Here is a 20,078-nt window from a genome sequence, read left to right as displayed (position 1 = left end):
ACTATGGAACTGCGCTCGTATGTGAGTGTTTCTGACTTAGAATCTTATCATACTTACCTGTATTTTCTTGGTACTTGTTTTTGGCTGCAATATAGAAATACTTTCTCAGGATAACACCTCCCTCACCATTTAGAGCCTATTACCGTCAGAAAAGGCAGATACAGCATATTGCGCATATATATATATATAAAATAACTGCTATAAGCAGAATTAAAACCAACTCTTAAAACTATTAAACTTAGAAAATAGTTGTAAGAAGACTGAGAAAGTACTTTCTTGAATTTTCCTCTTCTGGAACAGCGAAAGAGAAATGCTCAATTGGATAAGCAGCATGTTGTGGAATGATATGAAAAATGAAGAGACTGAGCACTTCCTGCTAAAAGAAATGGGGTTTATAATTCAACACACAAACAAAAAAAAATATCCTTATTTGCAGTATGACACCCATTAATTAAGGATTTTAGTCCTTTCCAACCCCTATCATATTTTCTAAACAGTTGTTCTGCTGCTAACTTCAGTTCAACCATTCCCATTAGCAGGAAAGCTGAGGAAAACAGACCTCTGAGTGTATACCCATGGTCTCAAAGACATCCTTCATAACTGAATTGAACTAAATTCTCCTCTCCTGAAAACCTTGCCAGCCATTTTCAGCTCAGTGCAAGTATTCCTCCTTTTCTTTCTTCTTCAGTTTTAAGGTCCATAAGCTGGTATCTCTACCTCTTTCCAGAACCTGCTCCTACTACTATGGCAGCAAACCTGTTGGGCATTCCTTGGATGCTAGCATTCACTTCTTTACCAGATTTCCCTTTATCCACACTGGCCTTAAAAAAACAGAAAATTAACAAGCCCCCATAGTTACAAATAAAATACAAAATGGGAAGAAAAGAGCACACACTTCCCTCCCCCCTTTTTACAAATTTAGATTTGCGTAGGAGCACTTCCCTGGAAACTTACATTAAACAAATTTCCTGTTTATAGGCAACTTCATTTAATACATTTCCACTCATGTAGAAAGTCACAACACCATTTGACACATTAACTGCGTTAGTGTAAAACACAAGTTATTTTGGACATTTCCTTACCATAATGCTCATAATACCTCACACCTACACGGCAGTACTTCACTGAAGTTACCCTACCTCGAGTGAAATGGTTGGACTTGATGATCTTAAAGGTCCCTTCCAACCTCACTGATTCTATGATTCTATGAAAATATATGTTTTGATATTTCTAATTGCTCTGTTCACAGCAAAAGCATATATATGTTCCTGGTGTGGAGCACTTTTGCTGTAGGACTTCGTGCCACCAAAGCTGAATCTCTGAGCATTATTCTTTACTGAATAACTCAACTAGTAGCTGTTTGCTCTTTCTAGGTAAATGATATGGAAAATGCACTAGAGGACTTGCAACAGTCAAATGATACTAGTCTGTCCACATTATGGGGTTGTTGTGTTAGGAGTGACAGGCTATTCTATCCTGAGCTTTAGCCTAAATTGTTTGATGGGAATATAATTTGAATTCAAAGGTGGCATTTCAAATTCCATACCACATGCCTGTATGCGGACTGGATTTGAACTAGAGGCAACTTGTGAAGGTCAATGTAAGTTAACTTTGAGCTATCTGACTGGCATCAAAAGGGCCAGTGCTTTACCTGCAGGTTTACTTGCTTGTTTGTTTGTTTAGGTAAATTCTGTGTCCAAATCAAAGATAGAAGTCCCCCTTATTATAAAAGACTTCCATTCCTCTCTTGACGTTGCAAACACATTTGATATCAAATAATATTCAATCATGATTCTTGAATATTTATATGAAAGAAGCCAGCCACAAAATAAACACGCTGTGAAATGAATCAGAATTGTTTTCTTAATAGTAATTACATGAGACATTTAAAACCTGAGACTGCACTCCTTGTTCCAGGAACTTTATGACATGATTAAGTTTAATAAAAACAGATCTACCATAAATACAATTTTGAAGACATCTCTACCCAAATGGATGATATTTCTCCTCTGTTCACTCCTCCAGAAGTCCCAGTATTATTGTTCCCTTAGTCATGATTCCTTAAGCTACGAAAATATTCCATAGTTTATTAAAATTAAAAAAAAAACCACCTTGTAATCAATGACTTACCTTTAAGAGAGCCAAGGCTACATGGAAGATAATGTTCATACCCTGAAAACAAGAAGAAAAAGACTTCAATCAGTCCCAGCATACAAACCTCTCTTCCCTATTACTTATCACTACGTAGCATCATAACTAGATGCTGCAAATCTCGAGGGAATGCTTCCCTTTTCCCTGCTACACTTCAAAGTTGATCATTAAAGCCCCAAGGCACAGTTTCCAAACTCCCAGCTGGGAAGGATGACAGCTCTTTGGAGCTTTTGGAATCTCACTGTTCAATTCGTCAGGTGCTATGGATGAGACAGGATAGCCCTCCAACATTTCAGTACCTGTCAATGCTGGTTTTCATGAACAGTGCAGAATATTATAACAAGCAGGGCATCAAGAAAATCTGATAAATATTCTAGTTGAAAGGATTTTTGCCAAGTAACAGAGCTTAGCTATGATTAATCATGTGCAATCTTTCATGCTCAAACTGTAAAAAAAAAACCCAAAATAAAACAAAAAAGACCCCACAAGTACACATTACACCTTTTTTTGCTCCTATTAGCCAAAACTTAAAACTATTTCAAAGGTAAGCGAACTGCTGTCTGTATCAAATAGTTGTTTTCTGGTTTGCAAAAGCTGGAAATACAAGTGTACAGAAATCTATTCAGTGAAAAATACGACAATGTCCAATTATTTAAAAGTTAAAGAAAGTAAAACCCACTCCACTGACTGACTACAGAGGGGTGAAAAAGGCTGCATTTCCACTTACGTTGTATACAAAAATAAGAAATGCCACTCCTCCACTTTCGTTCAACATCTTTTTGTTTTGACAATCAAGACCTTGGCATTTTCACAGGAGGAAGGGGAACACATACCCTGAATGAGGCTCCTTTGGAGCAGCCTAACTGAAACCAGTCTTGGAGTCTTGCTTGGAAAACTAGCCAGGGGCAGCTCTGGCCAGAGGACACAAGACAACAGTCTTGCTGGCAGTGCTGCTGATAGGAGAGACTGTCCCGTCTGTAGCCTACATATCTTGATTATTTAAGATTATAAATAGCTTTGTGTTCATCCAGATATGAAAAATACCATATGCACTTCTCGTTTGCTGTATTATGTACTTTGTGTTCAGACTGTTTTCCTAATTATATTTTACAAATCTTCTTGCTTGCTTGTTAATGGCATGATAAATCTTTCCTTATAACGTCTTTCAGAGCTGATATCTAAAAATGTCTCAACAGATTTGCATACAAGTAATGCTGTCACTGCAATACATATTTTTGTGGGATAACAACAGGACTGTTTATAAGGAAACCTTCTCCAAGAAATACCTGCTTCTGCAACTCAGTATTTTTCCAAGCTTCTTCCTGAAAGCCTCAGACCATATTTCTATGAAAATTAGCTTTTATAAAAATCTGCAGAGACTTTTCGGAGGCATTCTTGGAAAGAAATTGAATTTTTTTATATGGCTAGTATGGTGCCTTGAAGGGATTTTACCATTAATGAGGCTTGGAAATGCTATGACATTAGACATAATGAATATTGCAACACTATGTGAATTACTTTGCAACTCAATGCACAATCATTATGAAAACAAACTGTCTTTTTTCCACTAGAGGTCACAATTGCAGCAGGACCGAACCTTGCTTTATCCTTATTCCACGTGGGATAACAAATATTTTAATTACAACAAAAGTTGGTTTTGCTTTTTATTCTTTAATTTAATAGGAAAAATGTCTGGCTGTGAATTTCAGTTATGACACTGATAATACTAAAGCACCAGCAGCAGTAAATTAAGTTCATAGAACTCTCGGTTTTATTCCAAGCATCAATCTGAAGTCAACAATTAATTCCACACAGTCATGACATTAACAACTTTTATTTCCTAACAGAGAGGATTTGGTATGAACATACAAGCTATAAATGAGAGTCATGGCTAAAAGCAATCACAAACATTGTGTTTTCTTTTTAACTGGTTGATCTGATTCTGTTATTTTATGACTAGGACTATTATGTGCAATTGTGAGATTACTAAGCAAATTAGCGTCCTGTGTATTTTCTGGCACTACCAAAAAAAAACCCCAAAGAAAACAAAACCAGTTTTCATTTATTTTTTAAATATCTTTTTTTCTGACCTGCTTTAAAACTCACATCGTTCCTGAATTCAAACTAATCAAACTCTCTCCTGGTACTTCTCTTACATGATCACTCTTCACATGGATAGCAAATGCAGCAGAAATAGGTTTCCTCCTGCCTTGATGATCCCCAGCTCTTTTTCTAGCCCCGCCAGGCAAGGAGCAGCTCACAGACTCCCCAGTGTTACATGAGGTAACCTGCTCAACACACAAGCACCCTAAAATCAGAACACCAAAAGGACTTAAAACCTTAATTTACAGCTGTCCCAAGCAGCACTCCACTACTCCTGGCAACAGAAAACAATCTGCACCTTCCTCTTTCCTCAAAGGGAGAGAGAGATAACTCCAAAATCAAGGCAATATTTTAGACCTGAGGGATCAATTGCTGCAGTTTCATGCTGACCAGCTTGGACTTTCTGGACCTGAGGACTAATATACCCCTTGACAGCTGAGTGAACTGGAGGTAGCATCTGGCAATCTACAGTAAGGCTTCTACTCATGTTTGGATTTACAGCCAGATGCTTTAGATTTCAAATGCGGTGCCTTACCCACCCATTTTAACAACACATTTTATAACCACTGATCTACATACTTGACTTATTTTTTCCTAATGCATGCAAGACTATTTTGACATAGCCAAGTTTAATGATTATGATTATGAAAAAGGAGGCTCAGCTCATTTTTCCACAATCTCTTATTTAAAATCCTACTTCATTTACCACACACTGATTTATAAGATTCAGCTTGAACTTCTCCATCTATTTTAGAAGAAGGACCAAAAATACCAATGTGCACCAGACATATAAATCATCGCTAGCACTATCCCTCCAGCAATTTTATAATGGAAACATGAAAGTACATACAAATCATCCACAGGGGAAAAGAGAAGAGAGCCCGTATTAAATAAGCTTTGGATAATTACTTTTTAAAATCAAAGGTCATATGTTTAACTAGGCATTTGGAAAAAAATGCTCTAATATCATGCAGATCTCATCTTAATATTAAAAAAATTGCAAACATGAAAGTTGTCCATAATTACCTAAACACTCATTTGTTTAATATACAACAGCCAAAACTAAAAATACAGGCTATTACTAAACATGAACTGTTATAAAAGCACAGGAATGGTTAGGGGTTTATCATCATGTCATATCACTTCTCGATTATGTGGCCATTCTCTTGTTTCTCAACCTGAGAGACTTTGCTGCTACTGGGTAAACGAAGGAGTGCGCAGCCTGCACAGCTCGCTGACATTAAGCCCACAGGCAAAGATCCCAGAAATGAGGTATGTGGATATTCTCTTCCAAGGAGCTTTTAACCACCCTTTTCCAGAAGACCAGCAGTTTCTATGACAGCCTGTCTTAGAGGCTTATCTGCCTAGTTAAGCATCTGCACAGTATCATCTTTTTTTCCAACAGGTGTTATTTCAGAACCCTCTTAAGCTTGTGTAGAGGCCTGGAGCATTTTAACAGATCTCATTAAGCTCAGGAGTTTTGGAGAAGGAACAAGACCCTCTCAAAGCAGACAACTCTTGACTATTCTGCAGTCAAGATGGTAAGGCAAGGGTCAGGAAAGGGAAAATTTTGGAGTTTGTGCATTGTACAGCCTCCTTATGGCTCCTGCTAACTGCCACGCTCTCTTATGGCTCCTGCTGACTGATGATCTCTGCTTTGCAAAGACTTCCATAGGACAGCACTTACTCAAAAAGAAAGAGCATAGTTTTGCAGAAGAACCCTTCGTACCTACTGGGAACACTCATCATCCAGTAGGTCACCATTTAACTCATTAAGATTGTGCTCCATAGAAGCATCTGCTTACTTGAATTAGAAGTCAAAAGACCACAGTTTCCAACAGAGATTGTAGCTAACATTCTCAAGGGCAAAACAGTGAAACTATATCTCATGAGACTGGGCATATCATGAGATATGTGTCCACTAAAATTAAGGCTGGCGTAAAATAAGTGGAAATCTTATTATGTTAACTCCCTTCTAGTGAAAGATTTTCCCATTTCCTTAAAGTGTCCTAAGTTCCTCAAACCCTCTGAAGCCAAGATTCCTTCTGCAGATAGAAGCACTCTTTGAGGAGTCCTCTGCACTTTGAAACGAGATGATTTACGAAAAAAGGCCTGAAAACACAGAACAACAAACAGAATGGTAAAAACACAATTTTGTAGGATTCAGTTTATATTCAATGAGATCTCTCTGACAGAAAGGATGCTCGTGGCTTCCTCTAGGAGTCAACAGGCATATCTATCCATTTGAGCCAGCAAATCTACTCAGAGACCAGAAAAAAGGGAGTTAAGGGGGCAGCAAACCAACACTTGCTACTGGCAAAGATCCACAGCCAAGTGTGGAGCTGACAGAAGAGTTAGGCCAAACACTTTAATCACATAGTATCTGCACAACATTTGCATAGGGGACAACTTTAGGATTTATCTCTTGTTACAAAGCTTCTCTTCAATGACAGAAGCCTTGGGAGAAGGTAGGTTACATTAAATACTAGCATCTCTCCCTCTCCACCCCAGATCATCTGACAGACCTCCGTCTGTTTATATGGCAATACCCTCCATATAATTTTCACAAACAAAAGGAATTTAATGCCTCAAAAAATATACAGAAAAATTATTCAATATTAGTGTCCTTATCCATGGTTTTGTTCCTAGATATGCATGACACGTTGGAGGAACCAGTGAAGATACTGATACAATGTTCTCTAAAGTTCAGCACCAGTGGAATAAGATATATGTGTGTCCTGGTTTGAGCAACACAGGATTAATTTCTCTTTCAGTCATTTTACTTGTCTGAAAGATCTCTTCTAGTGCTAGGGAAAACTGCATTTTTAGAAGATTCTAGTGTCTGAATTTGTAAAAATATTGACTTTATGGCCAGCTATGGTATGTGGGTTTCAAGGTCTCACTGGTTTTGAGCTAGCCAGGTGCAGGGATGAGGAGGAGGAGACACAGGCACTTGACCCAAGTTGGCCAACAGGATTATTTCATACCATGAATGTCACATTCAATACAAATTAGAAAGTTTGCTGAGGAGTTCTCTCTCCTATGATGTTTGCAATCCTGAGAACTTCCTGCTTCGGTGCTGGACCCCTGAGGTCTTCCCTTCCTCCTGAAGCCGCAGCGCTCGCAGTGTCCGACATTTGCTGTGCACTGCTGGGAGTGCACAGCTTCCCACTGATAGAATGGCCTCAGTACAATCCCTGTATATTTTATATTGGTATTGGGATCAGTACTGGTTCTTTAGTATTACTATATTATTTAGTATTGTTAATTATTTAGTCTTATTCTATTAAATCTGTTTATATTTCAACCCTTGGGTTTCTTTGTTCTTTCCCCAATTCCCCTTCTTGGTTGGGGAGGGGTCACTGGGTGATATAGAATAATTGTGTACATGACAGTAAGTTGTTGTGGGTTCTTCAAACCATAACAATGTGAAAGTCAACTGAGCACCTCCTTAAGGTTGGGGAAGTCTCAAGGCTCACATGACATGACACAGAGAGAACCAGTTAACCTGTTCCAGCTATCTAATAACTGAATTTTCCTCTCTTTTAAGAGATTAGCTATTCAACTGAAGTTAATTTGACATTGTTTCATAATTCGAAAGTGTTTCATAATTATGTGTTCCGCTGCACACTCTTTCAAAGGAGCTACAGAGGGCAATTGGGGTTACAAACTCTAAAGGAGAATTAAAATTCTATTTATGTTTTGGATTGCTTCCAGCAAAACGTTTGTTTGGCAACTCTAATATGTTGAGAGCACACAATAAACTTCAGGAATGTCACAAATGTATTTATTTTGCTGACAACATAAGTAATATGCTGTGAAGCTCAAATTTCTCTTTGTTAAATAGTGCAGACTTGGAGCATGCTCTGCAGGGATCTGCATGTTAATTAACATCTTTTACTCAGATATAGTTTGTATAGCTTGCACGTTTATTCTAGCTCAATGACAAGACAACTAAGAAAAAGAAAGGTTAAGTCATTCAAATAAGGTACAACATTAGGAAGCTTTCTATAAGCAACTGATTCAGCTTTCTTACTCAATAGTTATATTAGAGAGAAAAAAAAGAAATTGCATAGAGATCTTTACTGCTCATGTGTAAGAGGTATAGTTGACTTCTTAGACTGGGCTTGAAGTGACTAATATAGTGACTCCATATACATTGCCTACTACAATAACTCACAACAGGAAATGCTATAACACAAGAAAGAAGAAAACACAGAAATCTCCATCCTGATACTATGATGCTGTGAATAATACACAAACCCAATTAAAATCAGTTGACTGAAATATTAGATAAGCAGGTACCAGGGAGATGGTAAAAATGGCACCATGGGATTCAGTGCTCTCTGTGCCACTTTTCTGTATTTTGCAGCATGAAAAGGCACACAATAAATACTACCACACAATCATGAACCTCTATTAGTATGGTTTTGCATGAAATTTTGTTTGGTTGGTTGTTTTTAAAAGAACTGAGTGGGATTCAGGAGTGCTGGTGAATATTTACATGTTTTGGGTGATTTTCACACAATTTGTTGCTGAGATGTTGCTATGGCTGACTGAAGGTAGAGTGCGCTTTTTCCCCTCCAGCTTCTGTGACTGTTCTCAAAGAATAAAAATTACAGCCACAGAATTTTAAGTCATTTCCATGTATCAAATTGCTCCCTGACATCTGGTATTTCTGCAGTGGCATGTTCCTAATTCACAGGCAGCTGGTTATGGGCTGGCAGCATGCTTTTTGCATTTGCTTGACCAAGCCATACACTAACATTACTTTTCTGGTTTTCAAAGGTTTAAATTACAGGGCTTTTAGACATTCCTTTCCCTCTTTCCAAATCTGATTAATACGGAGACAAAGAAGGGGGCCTGAATCCACACTAGGCATCAAGGGCCTTACTACATACATACAAGAAGGACAGAAAAAGAGGCCTCTGTAGATAAGAATAGGTCCTCCAGCATTCATACGGAAACAAGGAATGGTTGTTAGAAATGCTCAGAGGAGCAATAATCTTCCAGACCTCAATCTTCTTGAGAGGAGATAAGATGAAAGGTTCAGAAAACCTCTTGATGGAGAGACATATCTCCTTCCCCCTCTACATGTGGTCACGTAACAAAGAAAAATGCATGCCCATCTTTAATCAATGTCCAGCTTCCCTGCACTCCATCTGATCTCCTTCCCAGTGTTCATCTTCTCCCTTCCTCTGCTGCAACACAGTCCTGGTCCTTGCTTCTCTACACCCTGACATTCATTTTCCCTTCCCAGCAATTACTTGAATGTTAAGTTCAAATTTTGATTTTATGTACTTAGAAAATTCAGTACAGCATGAAGTACTGGAAAGTGTTTCGGCAGAGGCAGACTGCATCACCTTCTTTTTTAAAAACAGTCCCCAAATTAGCTTAGCTTCCCGGATTTGTTCACGGAATATCACTCTCCCATTTGTGATACTTTCCTTCAGTTATTTCTGAAGCATTTTTGAGGACTGCCAAGACTGCTTAGAATATGCTGCTATTCAAATACAGCAGATGGCACTGGTGTTAAGTAAGCATTATGGAAATTTACTGTATTCCTAGAAAAATCAACCAAGTGAACATCAACTAGTAAGTGGCTAAAATATTTCAGTCGCAATGGGGAAAGTAATTCAGAGACATACTGTGACACTGTATTAGATGTCTCTTCCCTCCAAGGCACAAACTAGGTCATTCAAATAGGTCCCTCATCTTCAGTAACTTTTCACCTGTATCTTAGGATATTTTCTGAAACAGAAGCAGTCTCAACATTTTAGTACCATGACATTCATTAACATCACCAAAAAGGTACCTTCTGTTCACATAAGTTATCTTGAATTACAGATTGTTGTGAGACTGTTTTTTCTTTGCTCATGCTGAGTATTTATCACCAGCCTTGTTATTCTGGGGATAAACAAGCTGCAGCTACGAATGGAAGATACATAAATTATGGATGCTTACAGGAACAGCTGGACAACATAGCGTAAAGGGTTATGCTAAACCCTGTGGCTCTCCAAGAACCCTCTTAGATGTATGCTATTAAGATACTCTTCTCCTCAGTCCAAGCTTGAATTCTTTTAAATTCTGTGTAGCTTTAGAAGTAAATAGAATGTTTTGTGTCTCCCTGTGCCTGTGGCAATACAGAAAACTCTATTAGATACCTCCAATATTTCTGTTGATTGAAATTTTATATCCAAACACCTAATACTTCTTACAACTTTCAGTTTGAAAATAACAATTCTTTATCATTATAATCTGAATGTTTTTAACACACATATACAAAAACTTGTTAAAGCTCCTCATCCATAACACACACACACAATCAAATACTACATCTGTTCTCCTTTCTTTTTACTTTCTGTTCTAGCACTGCAAAAACCCACAGTAGTATACAGTTGTAGTCATCAGATAAACTATGCTAAAATTACTTTTAGCATGGATTTAAATAACTCATCTAAAACACATAAATGCAAAACATCCAGGGCCAGAAAACCTGAGCTAACTCCATTGCAGACCTCAAGTTTTTGCAACTGAAAGGATTATAAAGTGTCCTGCTTTGACACATAATGGCTGACACGTCAACAGATGCTTGAATGTAGCAAACCAGCATTACCATTGGACATGTATGTTCAAATTCTAGTCTTCCATCTGGAGTCTGAGAGACAACCTATTCTCTTTCTTCTTAAATTAATTAAAAGCTAGTTATAGGCATCTTGGAAAGAAATTCTTTCCAGTGTCTTTACATGAAACAGCAGTGGCTGATAAAGACTTCAGAAAAGAGACTTAGGTCTCTAGCAGGCATAATGCAAAGAGCAATGGACAGGAGGAAAGACACAGTCTAAATGCCAAAGACTATTCACCCATATTCGTAAGATGGAAAATAAACACACACATCCCCCAACCTTTTCCAACTCACATGTATGACATTGACTTTACTTTTGTAAATAGTACTGAAATAATGCAGTCAGTTTCAGCCCAGACATATACCTACTTAGAAATTAAGCTTATCTTTTAACATGCTGTTACTAAAAGAGATTTGATTTCTAGCAAGACCAGTCTGCTGTTCTGTAAGACTTATTAGAAGATCCATAACTGGAAGGGTTAACAAATGCAGACGTGTCAACAACAGGTAATTCCAAAAAGCTCCATTTTTCCTCCCCTATAGATCCACAGAAGATAAAAAACTGTACACAATATTTTATTTAAGTCACATCCCATCTGAGTGGAGATTTACAGAGGAAGTGGGCTTGTTCCTGACTCAATTCCCGAGGAAGTCTAATAAATTAAAATGTTAATCTGTTCTTTCTCAACTCTGTTGAAGGCATCACAGAAGTATCTGACAGTGACAGATAAAAAATAGCAGGCTATTATGGTATCTACTACTCAGTTAGTATTAACACGCAGAGACGACTGGTCTTATCGTCTGAGCGATACCATACGGCGTAGTGTTTCCTGGCACATCCATTCTTCAGCAAGACACGCATAAGACAGAAATAAAACCTGCAGTGCCAATAGTTATAATTCTTCTCAGATTTTCATTACTTCATTATGAAGCAGCGTTCCCAGGAAGCACATCTCCACAACATGGTGCCACATTTTTACTATCACTAGGTGCTCATTTACCAGCACCAAGTCACTCACATTCTAAAATATGTTTAAAACCACCCATCAGTCTTCATTATCACAGATAGTTTCTCAAAATTGATTTCAGAAGTTATTTTATACAAAGTTCTGAATGCAATCATTGATAAATAAAGAGCAAATAACAATGGTATCTAGCTTTCAATTCCCACTTCCATTGTGCTGCTGTGTGGTCCTGTGAAAGGTAGTTTCACTTCTCTGTTATTAGCTATATTAGAAAACATTAAATTATTTCATATTAAAAATTGATAGATAACCAGTTGCATCCCTTTCTATTCAGTCTTGATCACAGAATGGCAGCTTGGTAGTCAAACTATTAATTTTTGTAACAAGGCTATGCAATTACTGACACTAAAATATAGAAATATCTGTACCAGCCCAGAAAAGGCAGCATGTAGTAGGGTTTTTTATGTATTCCTTAAAAGGAGAGAAGCACAATCCTTGAGTATTTTATATCCCCAAGAACTGCAGACAAAAATAGCCAGACTGACTTAAAATGGAGGTTACCAGCAGCATCTCAAAATTCTGGGTTAATAATGGAATCACAGCTTTAGCTTTGAACCTCCTTTAGTCTTGGCAGTACTGTATATATCACAACCATTTAAAGTATTTTCTTTTTTAAGCAGAAAAATTCACAAAAATTTACAAAATGCTTATAAATTTTCTGCCAGCTGGTTTGGTTTTTTCTCTTCTAAATGTCTAATTAAGGTCACTTATTTAGTGCTTTTAAACCCCATATTTTAGCTTTAAATTGTAAATTTTAAAATGCAAAAAGAAGTTAAATGTTAACACCCAGGTGCAGTTGTTGCACTAGGGACAGCTCTATCTAAGCAACATATGCTTTACCAAGTTGAGTCGCTATTTCTGAGCGTGACTTTAAATAAATAATTTAAAATGGAACAAAAAGAGACAGCAACACAGAGCCGGCTCACAAATTGTTCAATAGCATAATGCCATATTGATAGATAAGACTGACAAGTCCAAATACAACTCTGAATTTCATCAACAAAGTTGTTCTTCAACGCGAACAGAAATAGCAAAAGAAGAGACAAATGAAGCAGTTGAAACAAGCAGCTAAAAGGAACATTGCAGAAAGACCTTCAGCTGATGCTCACGTGTTAAAATTTATCTAATAGACAGGCTCAAAAACATGCAGTTTGCTGTAATCCCATGAAAACTTTCAACTGGATTAAGAGGTTTGTGGTTTTATTACAGGGAGTGAAAGCATTAAGCCTTATAATATGTACCAAGGCACAGTGGAGTACCTGCCTGCGAGCCGAACATTTTCTTCAAGCTTCGTTGTAGGAAATACAAATAATTCAAAAACATTTCATTTCTAGGTGAGGATGGGTGACGGATTCTCTCCTACAGTTACTGAGGCAATATTCTAAGGCCACTGGAAATTTGGATGTTGAATCACATCCTCAACAGCTTGAAGACAGCTTAAAAATAAAAAAAGCTCCGAGGAAGACAACAGGATAGAAAAACTCGGTCACATAGAGGCCACGGCAAGTCCCAAATTTAAATAAAATTGTTCTCTTTATCAAGTCACATTTAATGTGAGAATGATGAAAAGACCTCAGCTGTAAAGGCACACACTTTGATGAGTTTTTAAAATTTCTCAATAAAACTTAATTCCCACCATAAATTTACCTAATTTTTCATAGGCTTCCACATCCCTGGATATGCTCCTGCCCAGGGGGTCCACCTTCCAGCTTGAATGCTACTGTTCCACCATGCATGCAAGGGAAGGAAATGTGCCTTCCTGCCTGGCTGCAAAACTACAAGATTTCCAAGAGGTATTTTTCCTTTCTGGATTTAGAATTAAAGAACATCTATAAGGACTGACTTCACTCTTTCAGCCACAGTCAAGAACTAAAAAGACAAATCCCATCCAAAAACTCTTGGTTGACACAAATTCTTCGTCCATAATTCAAATATTTTCATGGGGATCAGAGAAGCTCCCTTGGAATGTCTAGTTGGCAGCACCCATTCAGCAATGGTTCTAACTGTTTTTCTTCCCCAAATATTTTTCTTTCATAAAAGACTTGAGTAGGATGTAAATGTTTTGTCAAAGACAGACAGGACAGGGATGTGGAGAAAGCACAGTCAGGAAGGAAGTTGAAGGCTATTTAAAATTCATCTGTATCTATGACAAATTAATGAGAAGGCTGGAAGTTTGTTTTCAAAAACACAAGACAATTCACTTCAAAGGCTTCTTGATATTTTGCGGATTTTTTTTTGCAGAAAAATATGTTCCATTGCAGCTGCAACTGTTTTTTCTCCTTCCAGTTGCTGGAATTACAGGTATGCTGTTTGTTCAGAGATAAAGTAAAGAACAATTTACTCCTTCTGGAGGTTGACTGGACAGACAGCTTCACAATATGATTTCAGGCCTCCATTAAGGAATGGTTTCTTTCTTGTTCTGTCTATGGTCATATGCCTTCAGATCTTACTTTCCTTCTGTGATGAGGGCCAACTAGATTTTTATTTTAATATGATTTTAATCTACACTCCCTCCCACAAATTCTCAGAAGTGCCTGTTCCTTTAGACTGGTTCACTCATCAATCTCAGGAGCAGTTTTCTGATAGCCTACATTGTTGCCTCAGTATGTTGTCTACACGCTGCCCCACTGTTTCTCAAGACGTCTGTATGTATCTTCTCACTTGAAATCAATTTTCTTACCATTTCTAGTTTATTTTTAGCTGTTGTAAAAGAAGTTCTTTTAGCTTTATACGATTACCCTTCACAAATGCTAACAAGTTTCCCCTTCTCTAGCAGACTCCAGTGTTACGCACTCTCACTTTCTCCTTGGATTCTTTCACCTTCTTTCCCAGAGTAATTCCTTCAGAGATGCTGAGATAAACACTGCCAGATGTGAGACAAATGCAAATATTTTAAGAGTTGTTTCTTTTTTTATTCCAAATATTAAATCTATATTAACCGTGACTAAAAAACTTCTTCAGCATATTTTATCATCAAGCTTAATACAATAAAGAGCACAGGAGCTTCAGACAGGATGTAACTATGCTGCTATCACAATAATCACCATTATGAAATGTCGTTCCATACTTCTTGACAGTCTCTTAAAATGGGCATTTCTGAGTGCAGCTCTATATCAAGATCAGAATGAAGTCATAAACTGAACTGACAAGGAATGATCAAATCCACAGAAGCAGCTCATTCTGAAAATTAACTCACTAACAGTTCAAAAGTGATCAAGGGGTTATGTTCATCTACTGCACAACCAAAGAAGAGGACAAAGAGCACAAAAAACAGCAACCTTTCTACTTTTTCTACTTGCTTACTTAAAATAATCAAGTCATTGTGAAAGAAATAGAGCTCAGATATTTATACAGAAATTTGCAATCACTTCACCATTACAACCTTTCGCACTCGCTTGGATACCTGGTTGTATTAACCTACCTCTTTTTGATAACTGAGCACCAATACACCGAAGAAGCAATACTCTTAAGGAAAAAAATAGTGAGTTATGAGTGATGGACAATATTTTGTTTAATAATGAATGCTATCAAGGCATGTGCTGCAAGCCTGAAAATTCACAAGTGAAAATTAACAGAATGAACTAGAGTCAAGTGTTTCATACCCATGATGCCCTTTGTGTTTAAAATTCTCAACTTTTTTTTAATTTTTTTTTTTATGTTTGTGACCCATTTAAACCAGAGAAGAAATCAGTGGCAGGTTCAAAAACGGATTTAATTCCACAGATGCCCTAACTTCCCAGTGACAAAAGGAAGTACTAGTATTTTACAAAAATAGATAGTTCAGACTATCTATTCCGTCTGCTTTTTTAAAGGAAGCGTGAATATACCTACAATACAGAAACATACCATTTTGTATCTGGAGTAACGCATTCCTTAGTTGGAATAGTAAGGTAAAAAAATAAAAGGAAAAGAACTTAATTCAATTGTGCTGTTTGACAGTTCCCTTGTTTTTTTTTTATATCAGGCAATCAAAGCAACATGCAATACCCTTACTGTCCTTCAGACAATTTGGAGAGCTTTCCCCCTAAAAGCTTGTTAGGCTTTTACTACTAGGTATCTTCAAGAAATTAGAAGTCCTAACTGTGAATTAATTATTTAACAAATTAAATGAGGGACAGATGTGTGCATCAGATATTCTTAGATCCCTTCGCAAAGAATATGGCAATCCACAATTCTAATTTTGAAACCAAACCAGCATTTCACTGAACATCTTCTCTTCAATATAACCATGGTTTCTACATAATTTAGTTACACACATTTTGAAATTAAACAGTAAATGACTCCAACAAAATGAAACAAAAAAAGAAGAAACATTCATGGAGTGGAGGAAGGGCCTTCTGATTCAATTTTTTTTTACCTCACAAAGTAGTAAGTCAATGATGTGGAAGACCATGCAGAGTGGAAACTTGGCAGTAAAAAGAGTGAGGAACCACTGGGATGCATACATATGAGCTTCCAAATTGAGGTCTGAGAAATGGCTATACAAGTCTGGTAACTGCTCCTAGAGTAAAGGAAAAAATAAATGCTTCAGTATTACTCATTAATCCAAGTTCTTCATCTACACTGCCAGTAAGTACCAGGTTGCTACACACTGAAAAATACAACAAAGTGAAATCTTGGCTTCTTTTGAGCAATGGAAATATGTTTCTTCATAAATTTCAGTGTCCATGGTTACAGTTTTTAGTAAGATATCCACCGTGGATTCTATCACGGTATCAAATAATGTACCAAGATTATACTGAGAAATCACAAAATCTTCAACAGTTGAAATGCAGAGTGGTTGTGAAATCTGTCTTGCATGGTGTATATTTTTAAGTTATTCCTTTGCTTTGTCTTGCTATAAATGCTTCTGTTATAAAGTCCAATAGATCCTAGAACAAGGAGATCACCTTGTGGAGCTTGAAAGCAACAAAACACACAGTTTCTCTAACTAGGAGCATATATAAGCAACACAAAATAAGCACTGATAATCCTACTGTATGCTGATGATATATTCATATTCAGTTAATAAAGTAAAACTCTGTTAACATATGTAAATATTGAGAAGACCATATGCTGAAGTTAAGTATTAAAGTCATTAGTATGCAATTCTACTCCAACAAGTAGGAAATATGCATAATTTGACATCTGAGAAAAAAAGATCATTAAATTAACTGTGGTCTGTTTTGTTTGCTTTTAATATATGTCACAGAGGTATATATGGTAATCTATGCTAACTGACTCCAGCAGATAGCTTTTGCTATGCTAACAGAAGCACAGGTCAAAGCTTAACGGACTGTTAGTAATTCCTTATTAGTCAGAACAACAATGTTTAAAACTTGCAGCCATTTATTTATGTTCAATTGCTCTGACTATGAACTAATTCCATCTGAAAAATGAACAATGTATTGAAAACACAGTAAAATTACAAAATGACCTACACTTGATTTGTATTTCATAAGCATCAGGTTGTCCTGGTTTGCCTGACCTCTTAACCATCAACATAATTCATAGAAAGTAGGACGCTGATGGTGGCAGTCCAAAAGATATTTTGGCCTTAATAGAATACAGACATTCTCTCTAAATAACATCACGGAATAGGGAAGAGAGAGAGTAAGCAAACAGAGAGAGGAAAAAACCCAGATACCTACTCTGCTTGGATACAAAGATTAGCAGCAAGATTGGTACATGAAAGACAAAAGAAATTAGAAATAAATCTGACTCACAGTGTTTGGATCCAGTTATTAAACTTCCCTGCTTTGGTTCTACCACACCTCTAAAAGGAGAGGGGTTTTATTCTCCAGTAGCTTATGGAAGCAAAGCATTAATCTCTTCTTCATGCCAGTATTTCCATTTATGAAAGTAGAAGAATTTGTTACCCTGGACCCACCTGCATTAACTTCTCCAGCTGGAAAAATTTGCAATGGAGATCTTCAAAGTTATTTCTGTAGAGTTCCCTCAAGCCATAGTCATACATTATTTTCACAAATACACAGAATGCCTGCTCCTCCGGCATCTGTTTGGAAAAATACACAAACATAGTTTTAAAAACTGAGCTGAGGCTGGAAATTCCTTACACAAATACACACACTTAAATACCTTAGGCATGATGAATTCAGAAGCGGGGATATATTAAAATTTGCAGCAAAGCACTCTGAATGTTGAATTAAGCAACTAAAATCTAAAGGGGACTATTCTCCTTGATGAGCACCTTCATTTGGCTCTGTAAGACCTTCTTTGAAGAAAATGTGGGATCATATCATAGGTTCACATAAGTATACATCCCTACTGCAGCACAATTGTCATCAGTATTCTTTCTGCCAAACATATATGAGAACAACCAGTACACAACTCTGAGCTACAAAAAATTTATTAAAAAAAAAAAAAAAAGAAAAGAAAAAAGAGAGAGAGAGACTGAGAGACTTGGTTAAAAGGGAAAAATTCAGGAGAACTAAGATATAACCAACCCTTAGTGAGAAAAATGCTTATCTACTTTCATCCAAACTCCAGAATATCAAACTCTCCGAAGACAGGTTTCTTACAATGAATAACGAAATAATAAATTTTGCCTTCAGAACCTACTTGGGAGCTCAGGAACCCGTCTATTAACATCATTACTTTTACAGAAGCTTTATCTCCATATTGTCTCTTTCATTTTGACCACAATTTCTCATCCAACAGATTCAGAAAGCATTACCTATAGGACAAGCTGTGTGAGCCACTCTAAAGTTACATTTGTTGGCTTGACCCCACTGAACATCAAATTTGTGGGAAGCCCTGTGTCATCAAACATCCACTAATACGATATCTCTCCCCCTTCCCCCATGCCTTCAGGTAACACAATAATAAGACAAGCACAAGCAGAGTCACTGCAGACCCCAAATCAGGTTTTCAATCACATTTAAAAACCACCTTTCTTTTGCAGGCACCAGATTGTAACAAATGAAAACAATTATTGAGTATCAAGAATGACAACTCTCAACCTTTTAGTATATTCACTCACTCAATCTCTTCCCAAACCCTTATCAAATATCAGCAAGATATAAAAGCTCAGTATTTTCTTCAAAGAGAATTTTAGTCTCTTGATATTTACCTCCAGGGTTTCATCTTTTATGGTTCAGGCTATGATTATGGCCTGTCTCCAGGGCCATGGGCAGACGCTTTCATTTTCATTTTCAGACAGCATATATGAAAGTAGCTAGTTAGCATAAAGAACTGCAAGATCAGCTGCTAGCTACCTGCCCAGGCTAGATTTGCCTAGAACAAGCTCTTAGGAATATCAAAGCTCTTTATCACAATTTTATCTGGATAGAATGATTCCCCACTGACAGTGGATAAAAGCTGCAGACAAAGTAAAGGGAAGAAATAGTTTTATACTGACCAAAAGCCTTGAATCTGCTCTATAATAAGATGAATGCAAATGTCTTTTTTTTTTTTGTAAGGTTGTAATTATTTCTAATAAAATGACAGATGCTCATGCACAAGCACACCTACCTTGCATGCTCAATCAGACACACGTGCATCGACAATTGTTCCTCCTCCGAGACAGGGAGAGGGAACAGAGTTGAATACTAGATCAAAGTTATTTCCTTGTTCTCAGTGGATGGAAGTTCTCCAGTATTACCAACGCCAAGAATTCAAAATCATAAATCAAGTTTTCATTTCATATTTATTTTAAACAAAACACATTTTTGGTCCTTCCATTCTGATTTTCAGCATTTAGATATTTGCCCCTTATTATCTTTTCTTTGGAATCACAAAAGCCAGAAATTTACCATTTTCTAAAATGAAATTTTAGTGTTTCACATAGCAATGACTCCGAGAGGTAGACAATGAGGAAAAAAATGCAAATATTGTGAGACTTACAGTAAAATTATTAGAGTTGGCAACGCTGTCCCCCTGTAATTAGAAGTTACCTGCTCACATTTGATGGGAATTTCATCAAAGCAGCAAAATCACAAAAAGCCAGTATGAAGGTTCAGGCTACTCAACCATCCCTGAAACATATCTACACTGAGGAGAAAGGATATCCTGTCCCAGAAAAAAAGGGAAAGGAAGGGGTCTAGAAATACGTGCACAGATAGAAGAGTTAGAGAGGGTCTTACAAGCATTCACAGCATACAGATTGGTAGGAGAATTTGAGAAAAACAAGAGCTTGAAGACATACTGGGAAGCTCCCGACTGACATGAGCTCA

General features: G+C 37.1%; 1 protein-coding gene across 1 annotated transcript in view; it reads right to left on the bottom strand.

Moving 5' to 3' along the window:
* Positions 1–20,078, bottom strand: part of LOC309672787 (rab GTPase-activating protein 1-like) — a gene marked incomplete at its 5' end in the record, with an annotated part of 117,408 nt that overhangs the window by 84,988 nt on the left and 12,342 nt on the right. The window contains 3 exons of the mRNA XM_082484380.1: positions 2,131–2,172; positions 16,262–16,405; positions 17,774–17,899. Coding sequence (XP_082340506.1) covers positions 2,131–2,172; positions 16,262–16,405; positions 17,774–17,899 — 312 coding nt within the window. The remainder of the gene's footprint in view (positions 1–2,130; positions 2,173–16,261; positions 16,406–17,773; positions 17,900–20,078) is intronic.

Source organism: Vanellus vanellus (assembly GCF_965231255.1).
Source record: "Vanellus vanellus genome assembly, chromosome: 5".
NCBI lineage: Eukaryota > Metazoa > Chordata > Aves > Charadriiformes > Charadriidae > Vanellus > Vanellus vanellus.
The sequence above is the reverse complement of the archived record's forward strand: the minus strand, read 5'-3'. Positions and strand labels throughout refer to the sequence as shown.